At 38.1% G+C, this 19010-nt stretch overlaps 1 protein-coding gene across 1 annotated transcript in view; it reads right to left on the bottom strand.

The window, feature by feature from the left end:
- The window catches only part of LOC116335451 (suppressor of tumorigenicity 14 protein-like), a 28471-nt gene extending 19549 nt beyond the window's left edge, over positions 1-8922 (bottom strand). The window contains exons 1-6 of the mRNA XM_039604617.1: positions 8827-8922; positions 6017-6093; positions 4278-4380; positions 3089-3219; positions 1223-1293; positions 440-633 (exon numbers count right to left, since the gene is read on the bottom strand). Coding sequence (XP_039460551.1) covers positions 440-633; positions 1223-1293; positions 3089-3219; positions 4278-4380; positions 6017-6079 — 562 coding nt within the window. The 5' untranslated portion in view covers positions 6080-6093; positions 8827-8922. The remainder of the gene's footprint in view (positions 1-439; positions 634-1222; positions 1294-3088; positions 3220-4277; positions 4381-6016; positions 6094-8826) is intronic.
- Between the last annotated feature and the right edge of the window lie 10088 nt (positions 8923-19010).

Below are 19010 nucleotides of genomic sequence, written 5' to 3' on the forward strand. Positions count from 1 at the left end.
AAACATCAGTTTTGCATGTACCACACACTATAAGCCATTTTCAGCAGTCGTGCAACCACTTAGGAAGTGGATACCAGAAGATTTCAGATATATGTTAACTTAATATTTTTTTTAAAGAAAATATGGTGCTTTGAGTTCAAAGATTCATATCTTAACCTAACTTAGATCATTCTTGCACTTTTCAGAACTTTTAAGATGTTTAAAGACATGTGCCCTCTCCATGGACTATGTTCATCTTCCTGTCTAATGCTGCCATCTGTTGGTCACTGCCGAGTCATATACCTGTTGGAAGTCTGAACTACTTCCTTGCAGAACCACCTCTTGACCAGAAAGCAACATTTACTCCAGGAAATCATTTACAATGGCAATAGATTTGGTAACAAGCAAAAAACAAACCTGTAAAAAAGTGTGAATTGCATGGATCTGTGAGCAGTCAAACCTTGTGAGATGATGTTGCTGATGTTCAGAGTGTCACTGGGTTTCAGCAGCCCTTGTCCCTGTTGGCTCCATTCATTTTCTGCTGGAGGCTCCAGAGACTCAATGGCTTGATCCACAGTGGTTTGCTGAGGGATGGGGACATCAAACTTCGACTCATAATACACCACAATGCTGTCGTCACTGCTGTCACCCTCACTGGCACAAGAGACACAGAGAGGATTTATACAGACTTTATTTTTAAGTGCCCCACTTAACAAGAGAGTTCAGTATTTTAGGTACAAACCAATCCACCATATCAAAACCAATCATCGAATACTCAGATGCATGCAGATACAGATGTATAGAGTTGGCAAATTTTGCACATACTCCAAAAAATTGAATCAATAATCAGGTCCAGACCTCCTGTGACATTCAAATCAGCACAGAAAAGGACTACAGCTCAGCGTTTAACACCATAATCCCAGACATCCTCAATACCAAACTGGCCATATTTATAAAACCTAATTTATGTATTCAAAATATGAATATGTGCATTGCTGGTAAATATGGACCCAATTTTGAATACCCCTTCTTTTTTCATACCTCCCAGTCTTACACATGTGGTTTTAGTGTCAGGGTCACAGGTCAGCGTGCGTGTGTGCATGGCTGGGCTTGACACCCCGCTCCCACCCCCCACAAAAAAATAAAAAAAATAAATAAAAATAAAAATACAAATCAGTGGCTGCCCTCTGGGTCAGACACCATGGCCACTGACAGGCACAGTCAGGTTTCTATTTCACAATACCTGAAGGCCTGGACGGTGTTGCAGTTGAAGTATTTGGCCAGCACTGAGTTTTTGGAGTAAATCAGTTTCAGCTGAAAGAGAAAAAAAGTCACACATCATTGCAGCGACTTCCTTTAATTGCCTCAACAAAGACAGAAACACACAACAGAGGAAGCCACAGGTTTGTGATAACATCAAGATTGCAATACAGATTCATAGCAAGCAGTCATTTAGCAAAATGAACCATGTTGTAACTGAATCATTAGGCAGTTAACCCTGCAATTTAATCAGGTCTCATTGTGTGGATATATACATGAACTGCTTTAATTCTTTGTGGTACAGATTAAACAACAAGATCTTGATCCATCTTGACAGGATGGCATCACACAGTTGCTGGAGATTTGTCACACGCACAGTGACATGTGAGACTGTGCATGTGACAAAAACCAGTTGAGACCAGTTGACTACTGTGAAGTCACTGTCATGTTCAAGAAACCAGTGACATGGTGCAGCCACGAGAAGTTGAGTATCAACATCGAGCCTTGGGTAGGCTGTGATGTTAAAATGATGTTCAGTTGGTACTAAGAGGCCCAAAGTGTACCAACAAAATATTCCCTACACCACTACACCACCACTACCAGGCTGAGCTGTTGACACAAAGCAGGATAGGGCCAAGGTTTCCTGCTGTTTACACCAAATTCTGACCCTACGATACAAATGCAGCAGAAGCCAAGACTCTTAAAACTGGGCAATGGAAAAAAAGTCTCAGTTTAAAAATGTGAGATGTTTTCTGTCTTCCATTGTGAATAAAATATTGGTTTATGAAATGTGCAAATCATTGCAGTCCTATATTGTCCAGTTCTTTTGATGTTACTGAACAGCCACAGTTTCCTGTTCCCAGCCGACAGGAGACGTACCCAAAGTGGATTCAGAGATGCTGTTCTGCAAACCTTGGTTGTAACCAGTGGTTAAAGTCTTCTTCCATTCTTTCAGGCCCTTACCTCTCCCATCAAGAAGAGATTATAAAAAAAAGTTAAAATTGCTGAACACTTTGTCTTTCCTAAAAGATCCCAGCAGATCAGCAGCTGAATCAATGGTCAAACTGCAGAGCACACACTATTTAGTTTAGATTGTGTGTGTTGAAAGTAGTAGAGCCGGTCACCTACTAACCAATAGGTTGGTGGTTCAATCTCAGTTTCGTCCAGTCTGTATGTGAAATATCCTTGGACAAGATACTAACCCATTATGCTCTCCAGTGCATCCATTGGAGTATGAACGCATGTGAATGTTAGAAAGAAAACATTCACAATGCTGTTAGAGAGCATAGAAAAAGGTGCTGGTGTGATTGGGTGAATGAGACAAGTTGTGTAAAGCGCTTTGAGTGCTAAGAGTAGAAATGTGCTATTTAAGAACCAGTCCATTTACCATTTTACTATAACCTGCAGGTAGCTCAAACAAATGATAGGCCATGTGACTGGCTGAATAAAAATGATATTTTTAACGCTAAAGAATAGTTTTTGTTGCTATCCAGGAATTTCCAGAAAAGATTACAAAATGGTAAATGTCTTTATCATTTTGTTATCAAGATACCAAATGACAATTATTTACTTGGATTCCTGGAACTTATTGGAAATTCCTCACTGCTGTTCAAAATGGTCAAACACCAAGAACTCACTGAAAAAAAGAATCAGCAGTAAAGCACTTAGTGATGCTGATCTTTCTCAATTTTATGACAGGTGGCATAATAAATGTGTTAACCACTTTATATTTCATACTACTCTTCTTTGTTTCCTGAATAATTATTTCTTCACAACAGCGAACTTGTGATACATGCGATACAGCATACATGGAGAACACCCATCATGCTGTGAGTCTGTTAGGTCTCACCTGTTGGCTGACTTGAGCGGCCAGCTGAGTAAACTCTGAGCTGCTGGGATCTTCATGCTCTGGCAGGAATCGCTGGTTGCTGATTCCCATGGAGCCGATGTAAATTCTCTGCACCGTGTCATCGTTGTGTACTGATGACACACATGGATGTTTCAATATTGAATGTATAATTACTAAAATTTTTAAACAACTGTTCGCATAAAAAAAGCCACAACTAGCTGTGAAAGACCAATTCAGAAAAGTCACCTGGAATTATACCAATAACTCCAAACCAAAAACCAAGTTTCAGTTTATTTTTATATTATATTATATTGTATTATATTATATTAGCAAATAAAGAAACTGATATATTATCAAACAATGTGCCAGTGTCTACATGTTTTCACTTCTTTTCACTTCATGGATGAAGCAGGATGAATAAGTGAAAGAAGTAAACTTTTTCAGTACTTGGGAAAAACAAAAAAAGCAATATTATAAAATGAACTAAAAAATATATATAACGTTCCTTATAGTTTGTGGCTGTGACTCAGCAGGTTGAGCAGGTCATTTGCTAATGACTTAAAGGTCTGGTGGTTTGATTCCTGGCTGCTACTGTCTACATACCAAAATATCTTTGGGCAACATACTGAACCCTGGGTTGCTGTTCATCAGGGTTTGAATGTTAGACAGAAAGCACTTAGAAGCAAAGAAATTGCTCATATAAATGTGTGTGTGAAATAGACATGGTGTATCTCAGTGCTCAAAGTAGTAGTATTGGTAGAAAAGCAATTTCACTGTCCACTACATTTCTGTAATCCTACTAAATCAAAGTTCAGACTCTCAAATTGAAGACCCAATTTGAATTTTGGCAGTACAATCACTAAATCTGCAAAAACCCCGTCACTTAACCCTAACCCTAACCCTTGTGGCCGTAAAAAATAGAAGCTGCAACTCCCATCATTCTGAAGAGTAAGTTCATGTGCTCTGTTAGCCCAACCATAATTGTGGCATTGACAGAAAACTCAGAATGTCCTCTTGACAGTACAGTAGGACTGATATAGATTGTATAAATGATGAATGCTGCAGAGGTCTTTAACTCATAAAGAGATGCTGGGTATTTGGAAGATACCTGCTGTTACTCCACTGTGAAATCGAGCTGAACGAACTGCACACCTTTACAAATGAGTAAAGTTTAATAAAGTCTACTTACGATGAAGGGTCATCAAAGCCAGAATAAAGGCTACTATCAGCAGACCGACTCCTATCGACAACCTTTTCTTGGACAGGCTGCAGTTTGTGCAACGGTCACCGTACTGCAGACAGGAGACTGTTGTTAGAGTTTCACCCCTTGTTCAAGATGCAGACTTTGTCACTTAAAGAACCAAACAATATATTATAAGGAAGACAATGACATTGATCAGGAGACTTCTAAGGATTGAAGTCAGCACAAATTGACTCAGTCAGCAGTGTTGGTCAAGTTACTTGAAAAAAGTAATCAGTAACTAAATACTGATTACTTCCCCCAAAAAGTAATTGCCCTGGTGCAGGTGTGCCGCAGCGATCAGTGGAAGAATCCGTGAGTTTCTCTGTGAGTTTCGTCGTAGCGCACTCGCTGCTTGCTTGGAAGTTTAGGGGTTTTTTCGCTGTAAAAAGAAGTTTTCTTCCCGCGCACAACGGACACTAATGTTTTTGTCACTTTTTATAAGTGACAAGGTTATAATAAGGTCAGTACTTCCACGCTTTAAACGCTGCACGCTCATACTCTCTCCGCACTCGATATATTATCCATTGTTGATCTGCACACAGCTGTTTTCACGAACATCGCACTCGCTTACGTCACTGTCATGAGACATTCTCGCAAAAAACTCACGGTTTTAGTAACGCAGTAACGCAAACGCAGCGTTCCTACGGGAAAGTAACGGTAATCTAGTTACCATTTTTGCAATAGTAATCCCTTACTTTACTCGTTACTTGAAAAAAGTAATCGGATTACAGTAACACGTTACAAGTAACGCGTTACTGCCCATCTCTGTCAGTCAGTAACAAAGTCCTGCAGGGATACATTAAAAGGAACACACAAACAAGGATTCTCTATGAAAAACATTTAAGCTATGAAAAATATGAACTATAAGAGGAAGCTTTTGGCTGCTGACAATGAAACAAGGGCAGAGAAAGTGAATTGTAATCGACACTTAAGGAATAGTTTATTTTATATATTTTTGTCAAGTCAGAAGTAAAAATATTGAAGAGAAGAAGGTGGAGTGCTAAGTTACTGGCAAACACTAGATTAGTTAAGGTTCGTTAGCAACCATAAAGTGTACAGCTGAATTACACACATACAGACACCTGCTCATTGTTGTTAATACATTTCAAAAAGGCAGCAGCACCACAGACAAGGTGAAGTTGAGTTCAGTTCAGTGACTTCAGTTAGCAGCTGTAGCTACAGCCACACTCCCAGCTTCCAGCCTTAAGAGTATCCAATCCAATGAGTGGTCAAAAAATGGTTTGGGTAGTCTTTTATGAAATAAAACCAGTTACTGTGACTCATGCCCACCATCTGGATTAGTCACTGTTTTCATTAATACTATTTTTAGGGTTTCTGATGACAGCCTGAGAAATTACCCCAACTTCTGTGGGCGGTTTCTCAAAAGTCAGAACTTCAACCATTTCCTTCTTTTTTTTTTTTTTTTTTTTTTAACTTTTTTTGTGATTAGCGTTAGGGTGGAAATATGAAAAATGATTAGTGAGATTCTGTCTGTTCTAAAGATAAAACAGTGGTGAGAGCAGGTGAGAGAAAGACTACAAGATTGTGTGCATAGAATTTGGAACCATTAACATCATATTAACATAAAAAGAGTACATCTCTGTTTTTTAATCTAAGCTGAAGCCAACAAACCTGTTCCTGATGTGACATAATGGGCAGGTTAACATTACAGATACTGGACTCACCTGTCTGGTACTTAAACTCTCCTGTGAACCCAGTAAATCCACAGTGTCAGCGTCCCAACTCATGGTTCCCAGGGGTCCTTTTTTTTAAAAAAAAAAAAAGAAGAAGAAGAAGAAAAACTTCAGTGTGGTTTATTGTCCTTTTTATTTTTTTATTTAACGATCAGCAGAAGGTCTCTCTCTCCCTCTCTGGGTGGAAGCTGAGAAGAAACCGTACACGGACGAAAGATCAGATTGGTGGCCTGTTCTTTAAACCGTATTCTGATTCTGATATATGTAGGAATCATCCTAATTTTAATCACATCAAATTATTAAGAAAGAAAAGTCTGATCCAATGTCTGAACATGAATATCTCAAAAACTCTCTCAGAAAGATCACATTTTCACTGCTCGTCATTTTCTAAATAAATCTGAATGTTTAATTTGGGACAGTTGCACTAAAAAAGTCTGCGTACTTGATGGTTGATACATAAGTCAGACCCATGTTTGGGCAAAAGACAACAAGTATCATTTTTTGAGTGGTTTTATAGAAAACTGTATTGACTGACAGCAACAGTTTTCTTCTTTTTGCACAAAGTTTGTTTTTCATGCACTTTGACACTTTAGTTTGGTTTTTGTTTTTACAAGTAGCTATGATGTAGTAAAGAACAATCACAGGGACTTCATGAGTTTCAAAAACTGCTGTCTGCAAATAAATAAATATTTGTCATTCATGCCACAACCAAAACCTTTGACTGCACGCTCACACTCATTTCTGCTGATGCTCCACCCCCACAGGATGTGTGTGGTCTATTCACATAGAACTATAAAACATATAAATTAAAAACATTTTTCTAAGAATGCTGACATGACCAGATATATATTTATTTTCAAAATGTCATCACTATTTTACCTTACACCATAATCCCTTTTAAACAGAGCACATCATGAAAACCCCATATGTAATTTTTAGCCAAGATCTTGCACTTGAGAAAAGAAAATCTTTTTTTTTTTTTTTTTTAAAAAGATAATAAACAACAAAATGATTCTGGAAACTAACAGAAGCTGAATTTAACTGAATATTAAAACAACAATAATACATATTAATCCAAATATAAGGGATAAATGTAGTAATGCTGTGAGATAATATTTGTGTGTTTGAGAATAACTCGTTTAACTGAAGGTCTGATTTTTTCTTCTTTTGAAAGCTTTAAATATCCTACTTGTCTGTTGCTTCTGTCAGTGTGGGAGCAGCAGCACAGAGTCTTTAATGTTGTGTCTGTGTGCACTTCAGCAAAAGTGATTTAAACAACAACAGTAGTTCTATGTGTAAGAATAACTTAACAATTTAGTTTATTTTACTGTCTGTGGAAAAATAGGAAGTAATAAGCATTTACCTGACAACAGATATTTTGACTTTTGGTTCGGCTCCTTTAAGTATCCAAATATGTCACGATGATACACCAGTATCCACGGAAAGGCAGTAGGGCTGAGCACACCTCAGCCATTTTTCACCACCTCTTTTAAAGTTAAGAATTTTTTTTCCCTTCAATTCAGCCGGCAGGACAAAAAAACCTACATTATAATATTGAGTGCGCAGCTGCAACTCAGCTGCTAACTGGTACCTGCTCCATCTGCACACCTTCTTCTCTTCAAACGTTTAAAAATACTGGCGACCACCAGTGCTACCCTCCAGCCTCCTACTAGATACACCTATGCTATCAACGTGTTATCGAATTCACTAGATTTTCAGAAACCTTGAGCTGAAGACCAGGAGCCAGGACGGCAAATACACACAGTCCTACCGCTCACAGAGACTCTTAGGAACTGCCTAAGAGCATGAACACTTCTGCTTAAGTAATGAACACTTTTACCACCTTTGACTATCAAACAACATAACAGACATGAAGCTTAAATAATAATAAATTTTGTTTTAAAGGAAAATGAAAAGTGGATTCAATATATGAAAATGTAAAACCATTACATTGGTGAAACACTCTTCTCACTGCTGTATCATTATAAAACAATTCCTTTTAACTACCATTTATAGTTATCAATATTAATTCAAGTTGAATTGACACTTGAAGACAAAATCTGTTTATTGCAAACTAATCTGTTCATTCAAAGCAGTGGAAGGAAACTGTGTGTGTGTGTGTGTGTGTGTGTGTGTGTGTGTGTGTGTGTGTTTTGATGTGGTTTAATCTCAGTTTGTTTAACTTCATTTAGCATAAAGAGATTCAGATTTGTTCATTTTCAGGTGATTTAGTTATGTTATGCTTGCAGATCCAGGTTTACCGTACTTACATTTATATAGCACTGTGTAGTTTCACTGACCGGTTACATTCATGCAGCTCTTTACTCTAAACTTCAAACACTTGATCTATATCACATCCTGTGAGGTGACAGTGCTAACTACTGTAGCAAATCTTGTGCCTGTGTCAAGACACAATGTACTTCAGTTCTTTTTGTGCGCCATACATGATCACAGCTTACTATTGAGATTCCTCCATGATCGGCAAAAAGCAGCAGGAACCTTTAAATCTGCTAGTCAAACGTACCTGGGAATCTAGATTAAGGTGGTGGGAACATTTCTTGGGACATGGGTAAGGTTCTCCTTTAATTCAAAAATTAATTTAACTTAATTCAATTCACCACGGCTCCATGAAACTTTGCACAGACATGGCATATTTGACAGTATATACTAGGACAGTATATAATAATTAATATTCCTCCTTAATGCTGAAGAACAGATGCAATCATGTTAAATGCCAGATTATTCAACTGCATGTACAAAAATGATCATAATTGTTTGTATGAAGACCAAAAAACACTCACCTTTGACTTATTTTTCAGCTCAGAGGTGTTTACGTGGTTTTCAGCTGCACATGCAGTCGGTTGTTTTAGCAAACTTCAGCAGATGTTTAAAACTGCCCACATTTGACATTTGAACCAACAGGAAACTAAGTATTTATTTAGGGAGTGACTAACGTTGAAGCATGTTCTCACCACCCACCAGTAGCTGCTGGTGTTAAAAAAAACACACAAAAAAACAAGTGAATGTGAAACTACTTTAGTAAAGCAATATTCAGCTACAGTTTTCTGTAGTACTGTTGGAGCTGGTGTGAGACAATCAGACACAATTCAACCAATGTTCAAACCCTCAAAACCACACCATAATAATCAGATACTGAAAGTAATAGAAACATTGTTATGGTGATAAAACATTCATAAGGCCTCCAAAGCAAAGAATAAAAACTCCAATTTACTGTCAATTTACACATCAGAAGATGGAAATAATGGTATATACTACTGATATGACGATTTTATACTTGTATAAAACATTATGTTGAGTATTGGTTCATCATTCATTTAAAAACACTGGAAAAACCACCAGTAATTTCCATTTACAAAAGGACTTAAAAAAAAGACTGGTGAATTAAACATAAAAGTTGAATTCACCAACTTAAAAGCAATTATCCAGTAGCAGCTAATGATGAGGATGTAGTTTTGTGGTAATGAGTACATAAAGAAGGAGCTCATGACACGTTACTGAGGAGAAGAGTCTTGGATATTTACCTCACAGAAGGATTAAATGATGAAATTATACTCAGTGTGATGTTATCGTTCCCTCGTGATTTAATTTTTTTGTAGGATACATTCTGCTGCCATGTTTGGATATACTTTAGACCTGGAGGGATCTATGCTCGGGTTTTTGAAAACACCTGACCAGGTTCCACTTCTCAAACATGACGTATGAAGCCGAACCACATCCAGTGGTTTTTAAGTGGAAATACTGCGAGCACCTCTGAACCAAAGCCCTAGAAAACGAGCAGCACGAGACATGCAAGGTGCATACAGATAAGAGTCATGCACAGCAACTTCTCGTGATCATCTCAGATCTTCATGACAAAGAAAAAAAATCTATAAGAACAAAAGTAATAATAACACTAGGAAACTAAAACTAACAGAATAACATTAAAAAGTGAAAATGACAAATTAAATCATCATTCTTAGAGTGAATTAACTAATGCTCCATGACATCGCGATCCATCCATTTTTTTGCTGATTACGTATCGTTACAGTGCTCAAAATAAAATCTTTCCTCGCCACACCGAGGTGTTCTCAACCCACCTAAAAGCTGTAATCTTTCTAGAGAGTCCTTAGTTTATCCTTGGCTTCCTTCTTGTAGGGCATACCTGCAAAACCTCACTTTAGAGTTGCCCAGACCACTTCAACTGGCTTCTTTTTATGTGAAGGAATAGCAGCTGTATTCTCCCAAATGACCAAACTCCTCCCCTTCATCTCTTAGGGAGAGCCCAGATAGTCCAGATGGACTCTCCCCTCCAGCACACTGACGTAGATCTTCTTAAGGAGGCTGAGCGTGATTCCCCTGAACCTGAGCCTTTTTGAAAGGGGGAAACACCTCCCCAGCCTTCCAATCCAGGGGCACTGTGTGACTTGTCTACCATGCTGCTGTTGACGCTCTGCTGGAGTTGGAAATTGAAAATTTCAGGGGACTCAAGCTTTTGCCACATGCTCAAAGTACAGCCTCACTATAGGCTTGGGACACCAGCCTCCGCCCCTGCTACCCATCTCAGTCACCAACAGGTGCTCCAACAGATGATAGCTCAGCTCCTCTCTTCACCTGAACGCCATCAGATTACACACCAGATCTTGGGAATGCGATTCTTAAGCGCTTCCTCTCTGGGTCTTAGTTGATTTCACTCGGTTGGTCACTTCATAATTACAGAGTAGACTTTTCTTCTTAAACTCCCCTAATACACAGTTCCAACAAACCAGGAGTTTCCAGTTGTTTGTAAAACCCTCCACATAAGTCCTGATTAAAATGAGTCTCAATTTCCATCTGGGGATCGCCATTTTAAACCAGCACTACCCAGATTCACCTGTGTCCCCCTCCCTTCCTGTCTCTCCAGCAGGTTTCCTCCTTTATAGATAAGGACCCAAACCTGCACCAATCAAGTACTCCCAGTACTCAACTCCAAATAGCTGGGAGCTGGACTGCTCCCACATGGGTGTGGTCTATATCCCAAACAGAAACGCAACAAAATCAAAAGCACACAATACTTGAAACATAAAACAATCCTAACCCAGTGTACAGTGGGAGATCCTCTCAATTAGTCCACCATACCTTATTCTCCAAAAAACAAAGATTAAGACAAAGATTCATCCATCATATCTTTTTGAACACTCTAAGCATGTCTGTTTCCAGAACCTCTGAAAGATTTGGACCACATAGAGCAGTAAGATGACCACTATGCAGGCAGAGTCATATATAACCACCAGTCAGTGCTTTTTTCTTTGCATCCACGCAAAGTCCTTTTCAAATAGAACATAGTAAGAAATAACGCAGTGAATAAAGCAAAATGCTGGCTGTTTTAACAGACTACATCACTGCATTATTCATTGTGACTTGACTGCATGTTTAGGTAGAAGGTGTCAGTTTAGTGAGGAAGCAAATAGCCTTCAGTCTGACACCTGTGAACAATCGCGGTTTCCAACAGGAAACTTTTTTGGGGTTTGTTTTTTGAATTTCCATTCCAGTTGCATGTGGTTTGAGCTGCACATCATTTGTCTACACCCGAACCTGTGAGAACCACACCACCACCTTCCAGATACTTGACAGACTTTGCATTTTTTTTAAAATGCTCCCATAGAATCACTCATTATGTAGTTTGTGTTTTTATTGAACAATTGCTTCACAAAGTACTGAAACAAGTTTAAGGACTTTGAAATAAAAGTAATAATTGTGCTCAGGCAATGAGAGAAAAAAAATGGCATTAAAATATCCTTAAAGTAGCTAAAGTACAGTAAAAGCATCGATTATGCAGAATAATATATCAATAATATTATTTTTTTTAATTTTGACTGTTTATTGTAGGTTGTTAATTTGAATTTCACTTTAATGCTACAGCTGGAGATGGCTTTAATCATTTTAGTCTGTTCTGTAATATTACAGCATTGTATATGAGTAGTTTTATATTTTGAATTCTGTGAAATAATAAGTAACAAAGGCTTTAAACTATGTGGTATAGACAGATTATTTAATGCCATTGTGCAAAGAAACTATTTTCGAATGGTTTGTCATAGCTGAACATGGAAGATAAAAGAATAAAAAAGGACAAGAGAGCTAATAAATTGGCTTTTGATAAGTAATTTGATCAGTTGTGATGGTTTTCGATTGTTAAATTGAAGCCCAATGAATGTAAAGTGTAACAGTCCGTGCTCTCATGACCCAGAGCACGTCGGAGGGGAGGGAATCAAAAATCGGTGTTTGGTGCCGGACCTGATTTTCAAACTTAGTATAACTTACCAAATATGTAACCAGGTTTGATGTGGCTGGTCTGGTTTTTCTTTCCAGTGGAATTTTCTGATTTCCTGTGAGGCCGCGTGACTAGTCATCACAGTGCCCCTGTTTAAAAAAATGGTTGTAAAAATAATGACGAGATATTCAAATTCCAACTTTGTACTTCAGCATCAGTTTGTAATGACACCAGCATTATTAAATCGTTTATGTAGACACCGATGACTTTTGGTTCAGACTAGTTTAAGGTCGTGGTTTGTTTAAATAAAGAGAATGTCTGTAGTGCAGTGTGCTGAACTGTGAGACAGGAAGCATGTACTGTACTGCTGTCTGTCCTCAACTGTGCCTCACATACTACTGAAGACATGAACCCTCGCACCAACCACCAATAGGTGCAACTGTTAAAAGAAGAAAATAAATGTGAGGATTTTTTCGTGTGTGTGTCAAAGAATATGACTTTAGTAAATAGAAAACCACTTAAACTATTCAAGTGCTTGTTTCCTGTTGAACTTTCCTCTGCAGTTCTGGTGCTAATTGGTGCAAAATTTGGGACTCTCCCACCAGGACAAAGTGTCAAACCACATCAAATCAAAGAGGAACAAAACTGATAGCAGGGAAATTTGCCAGGTTACAGTATTACACAGTAGTTTTCAAGTAAAAGCAGTTAGTACTGTCACACACTCATACTGACAGATGCCTCTTTCCCACGTCTACTCTCACGCGTACAGATAATTTAAAAATAATTTTAAATGGATTTTGACATCACTGTCAGATGACTATTTCTACATTATTTTTTAAATTTCATGATTATTACTTATTATTGATTTGTAAATAATTGGACATGACTAAGCTGAGCTTATTATATTACAATACGGGACATTTCTAAATAATCACACAGCTCATTCTCTTTCTCTTGACAGTAAAATCTTTAAACATACTTGAAATGCTTTTTGGTGTTAAGTTGAAATAAAGGCAAATGTCAAATGTAAAAGTGAGGTCAGAGGTCAAATGTAATGTAATATTTGGATGCAAACTATAATGTGGAATTAGCAGTATCATTTCCTAAATGTTGCTAACACACACAAAGACAGCTGAATTTTAAGCGCTGCTTTAAAAATAATAAACATTTTATGAAAAATTTGACTCTATTTGACTTCGAAGAAGAGGTCATAGGTCCAAAGTAAAGTGACATTTAAAATCCCTGTATATTTTTCACTTTATGCCTTTATATTATCAATACAAATATTAGCAGTAAGAAACCTTTTTTTTAAATAGATCTTTTTAGTATTATTATTACTTTGACGTTCAGATCAATCAAGTACTTTCTATATGTTGACAACCACACTTGTAAGAATCATAGTTTTTAAGTTATGAGGCTTTTTGTCCATTTTCCACCAATAAATCATTCAGTCGACCTTGAAGACCGCGGTGGGTGTAAGCCAAATTTTAATGGACTGTTGACATGACCCCACTCTACGTCGCCTGCAGAGTTTGATCAAAATTCATGCAAAATCTTTCAGGGTATACAGAGGTGACATGCACACGAGCACTAACAAAACAGAACCTCCTTGATGGAGGGTCAGATAGATAGAACAGAGGTGTCAAAGATGTGGCTCAGGAGCCAGAACCGGCTCGCCAATGCAGTGCTCTTCACAGTGTGATAACTGCAGTGAAGTAATAGTAAAATCTATTTCTGTTTCTTGTGTGGTTATAGGTTTACTCCACAGGAGGAAAACTGTCTGGACATGAAGAGATGTAATGTGTAACACATAATTGTGAAGGTTTTATGCATTTCCTCTGTGATCTGTAACACTTAATGTGGAAAACTCATATAGACTGTTGAAATTGCATAAGGTCTTGAGTTATTCTGTATTTCTTACAGTTTATTGGGAAAATTTAAAATTTATTGACACATGCAAACATACAATGAAATACAAGACAAAAACTAAGTTTTTAATTCTAACAGGTGTGTGGCTATGAAGGTATGCTTTTACATGCACTAGCAGTGTGTTTGGGATTGTTATGCTAAAAAATGAAGCTTTTTGGAAATCGCCTTGGTAGTACAGAAATAGTATTTTATGTCTTTGGCATTTTTCATTTATTCAAATAAAAAAAGAGGACACATGATATGTTTTTCCAATAGGCTTCTAGTAACAAAGTCCCTAAAGATGGAGTTTAAAATGGGCTGTTTGCTAAGTCTAATCTTATTCAATTCAATTTTATTTGTACAGCGCTGAATCCCAACAACAGTCGCCTCAAGGTGCTTTATATTGGAAGGTAGAACCTACACATACAGAGAAAAACCCAACAATCATATGACCCCCTATGAGGAAGCACGGTAGCAGTGGGAAGGAAAAACTCCCTTTTAACAGGAAGAAACCTCCGGCAGAACCAGGCTCAGGGAGGGGCGGGGCCATCTGTCATGACTGGTTGGGGTGAGAGAAGGAAGACAGGATAAAGACATGCTGTGGAAGAAAGACAGAGATTAATAACAAGTGTGAATCAACAGAAGTCTATTAACACATAGTGAGTGAGAAAGGTGACTGAAGAAGAAACACTCAATGCATCATGGGAATCCCCGGCAGCCGACACCTATTGCAGCATAACTAAGGGAGGATTCAGGGTCACCTGGTCCAGCCCTAACTATATGCTTTAGCAAAAAGGAAAGTTTTAAGCCTAATCTTGAAAGTAGAGATAGTGTCTGTCTCCTGAATCCAAACTGGAAGCTGGTTCCACAGAAGAGGGGCCTGAAAACTGAAGGCTCTGCCTCCCATTCTACTTTTAAATACTCTAGGAACAACAAGTAAGCCTGCAGTGCGAAAGCGAAGTGCTCTAATAGGGTGATATGGTACTACAAGGTCATTAAGATAAGATGAGGCCTGATTATTTAAGACCTTGTATGTGAGGATTTTGAATTCAATTCTGGATTTAACAGGAAGCCAATGAAGGGAAGCCAAAACAGGAGAAATCTGCTCTCTCTTTCTAGTCCCTGTCAGGACTCTTGCTGCAGCATTTTGGATTAACTGAAGGCTTTTCAGTGAGTTTTTAGGACATCCTGATAATAATGAATTACAGTCGTCCAGCCTGGAAGTAATAAATGCATGAACTAATTTTTCAGCGTCACTCTGAGACAGGATATTAGACTGTTTAGGGTATCACAATATTTGCTTAAGGTTAAAAATTTTAGAGGATTTTATTTGATTACTTGTATGGTAAAAAAAAATAATTTCCTCTAACATATTTATTATTATGTGAATCTGCAAATCTGCCTACATATTTTGGTACCATTTTATCTGGTAACAAAATTTGGTATGGGGCATTTCTTTCCTAAGTGTCCATGTCAGAATAAGGAATAAAAGGAAACACAGTGGCTTGTAATCTGTATACACGACACTAGAGGTCAGTGTTTTACCATGCATACCCCTGAATCCATATATGCTAGAGCTCACAAGTTAGACACAAAATAGATCCAGATCCAGAAAGAAAGAGCGATCTAGGGGAGTTTTGGACAGTTTGGGGTTTGTTACAAACTGCTGGACTTGCACAAGCAGTTTGCAACCGTGAAGGATAAATGTAGAGGAACAAACACAGCACACCACATTCTGATTTCTGTTGTCTTTATTAGTGGAATGGAATATACACCTCTGTGCTTTAATGCTGTTTTCTCCGTCATTCATTCATTGCTCCTCACTCTCTCTCTCTGAGACTGAACATCAACACTTTAACTCTGAGGCGTCTGAAATGCTGCTTATCATCTCATCTAAGCTCCCATTGTGTCACCTCAGGATCAGACCAGTGTGCTTCAGTCAGGTTCACCTGACATTAAAAAAAAAGTGACATTTAAATTTAAGGACCTGTGCTCAAATGCTTTAGAACCACCACTTCATTCTCAAAACAACATAAATAAGTTAAAGAGCAACTTAACACCCAGTTTTAACTGGAAACAGTCTTTCACACATTCATCAAATCTGTTGCACACATAACTCTGCTTCTATGAGTAGTCCTTGGACTTCTGGAAACATAACAGTGTAATCAGTAGTAGACAGAGTGAGAAAGAACTTTAACAGTTTATATTTTCCCCCAAGCCTCATCAGGAGATTCCTGTTGCTTATTTCACAAACAAAGGAAAAAATCGAAACACAGCGTTAAGAAAAATTGTTATTTTCTCATAACATAATTATATTAAATAACTGGAATTATTATCATTAAGTTGCTCTTTAAACCTCGTGCTGAAACTGTGACATACAGAGAACATGTGACTGCAAGGGAGGGGGGGGGGGTGTTAATGGATGAACTTGGACCTGCCGACCAATCACAATAAAATCTATGACTGCAGTAATCAGTACACTTAAAGCGTGATTATTATGATCTCATGATCAGGCCAGTCCCCGGGCCGGCTTCACCCCCTAAACATTTGACTCACTTTAATCACTGCACGTATGCCCCGTGCTGAGCCGTGACTGAAACGTATATATTACATCTCTATGAAGGTTTATGAAAGGACTAAATTACCAAAGAGGGCAGCTCAAATTTAAATTTAGATGTTTCCTGTTTTCCACAGACACCAAAGTAACATGGCATTAAACAGCAGATCCCAGTAAACAATCAAGCCATGATTCCCAGCCATGGCTCCACCCATCAGCATCTGCATGAGTGACCTCACTCATGAAATGACACTGGATTTATATCGACTTAAAAAATGAATTTGCGTCACAGTTTTGGAATTTAAAATGAATAATAATTAAAATAAATGTGTAAGGTTCACGATAAAAAAAAAAAAAAAAAAAGTCAGAAGGCCAAAAAGGCCAAAGTGTATCAGCTGGCTAATTTAACACAACCTATTTTTAAGTTTGATAAAGGGTACAAACTGTATCACTCAGTCCAAATAATACTAGAACTGACTTAAAGAGCAAGCGAGTGGGCGTCAATGGTCCTTTTTTGTGTAATCTTATTTTTTTGGCTGTAAAATCCAACTTTTTGTTTGAATTTAGTTTTCTCCTTCAGCTTTTCTCTCTTTGTAAAATCAGTTGAATGACACAGACAGAGGGGGTGGATGTTAGCTGGGGGCCATGGCTACAGAATAAAGTGAGACATTGAGACTTCAGAGGTATTTCAGAAAACAAGCCAAAGATCCATCCAGCAAACCGCCAGTCCGTCCAATCCCCGCTCTCTCGATAAACTGCAGGAGAAAACAGATAAAATACCTATAACGGTATCCATGCATATTTGTGACTGCTCATCATACGAACACATACACGCATTCACACGTACACGCACAAACAGCCGCCCGACCTCGCACACACACACTTTGCATTCTGGCGAGGAACATGCCTGAATGATTCACTGATAATAATCTGCTCGAGTTCTTGTCGGTAATCTAACTGCTCGGTGGTGCAAACACTCATCTTGAAAAGATTCGGGAACAGGGGGATGAGGAAAACAAACCAACAACTGGCAGGAGAGAAAACAATAAGAGTCGTCATGCAAAAGAACAGATGATGAGATTTTCTTCCCCACTGTGTCGTGTTTTTTTCTCTTTTTTTCTCTGATATGCTTTATAAATTCCTATGATCAGTAGTGCTACTTCTACTGTACGAGGCTCATGCACGAAGGAACGCCAGTCAGGTACCCGATGACTTTCATCTAGCTTTTTTCTTTTTCTCTATTTTTTTTTATTTTTTATTTTTAGATTTGAGGATTTGATTGGAAGATGCGGGTGAAAGTTTATGATACAAAATATGTTACAGTATGTACGTCTTGTCTTCTGTCTGTGTGTCACGCATTCACACTTGCTCTTAAATGGTTCGAGGAAACGCTTCAACAAATCGCCCGCAGCTGAGCTCGCACGTGGCCGACGGCGTACACTCTTGAAAAAGGATGTATGGTTTTGAATACGCTTGCTAACGTATATTTAAAAGGTAACTTTTAACACATCTGAGCACGAGTCTCCGCCCAGTGAGCGCTGATGCTACATACTTCCATCTAGATGCAAACAGAGCCTTTATTTTACTCAAATCAGTGCACTGAACTCAGTTTATACTAGATTTAAACACATACTGAGTTACCATTTGTTTCCACCTGCATACTAAGAAGTAAAAACATTAATGTTCAACTTCAAATCCCTTATTTGTAGAGTTGTGATCATTATTTTAGTTATATTAGATTTTTGTGGATTTAGCTGATAACAGACTGAGACTCTTGCAGAGGTTCCTCTCTGTCAACGTTCAGATGCCAGTAAAGCCACAAAAGGAGACCCGTCTCTCTCGAACATGTAAGGTAAATACTGTGTACAAATGTTCTGTTTAGTCTGTTCAAATTGAACTCTGGTCTTTTTTTTAATTTGGTGCAGTTTGACTGCACAGATGTGAACATTATAATCTCACTTGGGTGAGATGCACTAAGACCCAGAAGAAGCGGTCTCAGTCTGGTTGCAGAGCGGTTTCATTACAAGTGTAAACATGATTACCAGGTGTACTTAATCAATGAAATTATGAAGTGATTTTGTTGGTTTAAAAACGGACTCGCCCGATCCATCAGCAGTAACATACTTGGCTGACTTACTGTCCAGTCTGCTGATAGATGTTCACACTTTTGAATGTCACCGGCGGCCTCGTGCTCAGAGAAACAACTATTTGTAAAGAAGGATCACGACTTGTTTAATTTGATTATACAAAATAAATAAAACAACTAAAAATTG

This window comes from Oreochromis aureus, linkage group 20 (assembly GCF_013358895.1).
Source record: "Oreochromis aureus strain Israel breed Guangdong linkage group 20, ZZ_aureus, whole genome shotgun sequence".
NCBI classification, from domain to species: Eukaryota; Metazoa; Chordata; class Actinopteri; order Cichliformes; family Cichlidae; genus Oreochromis; species Oreochromis aureus.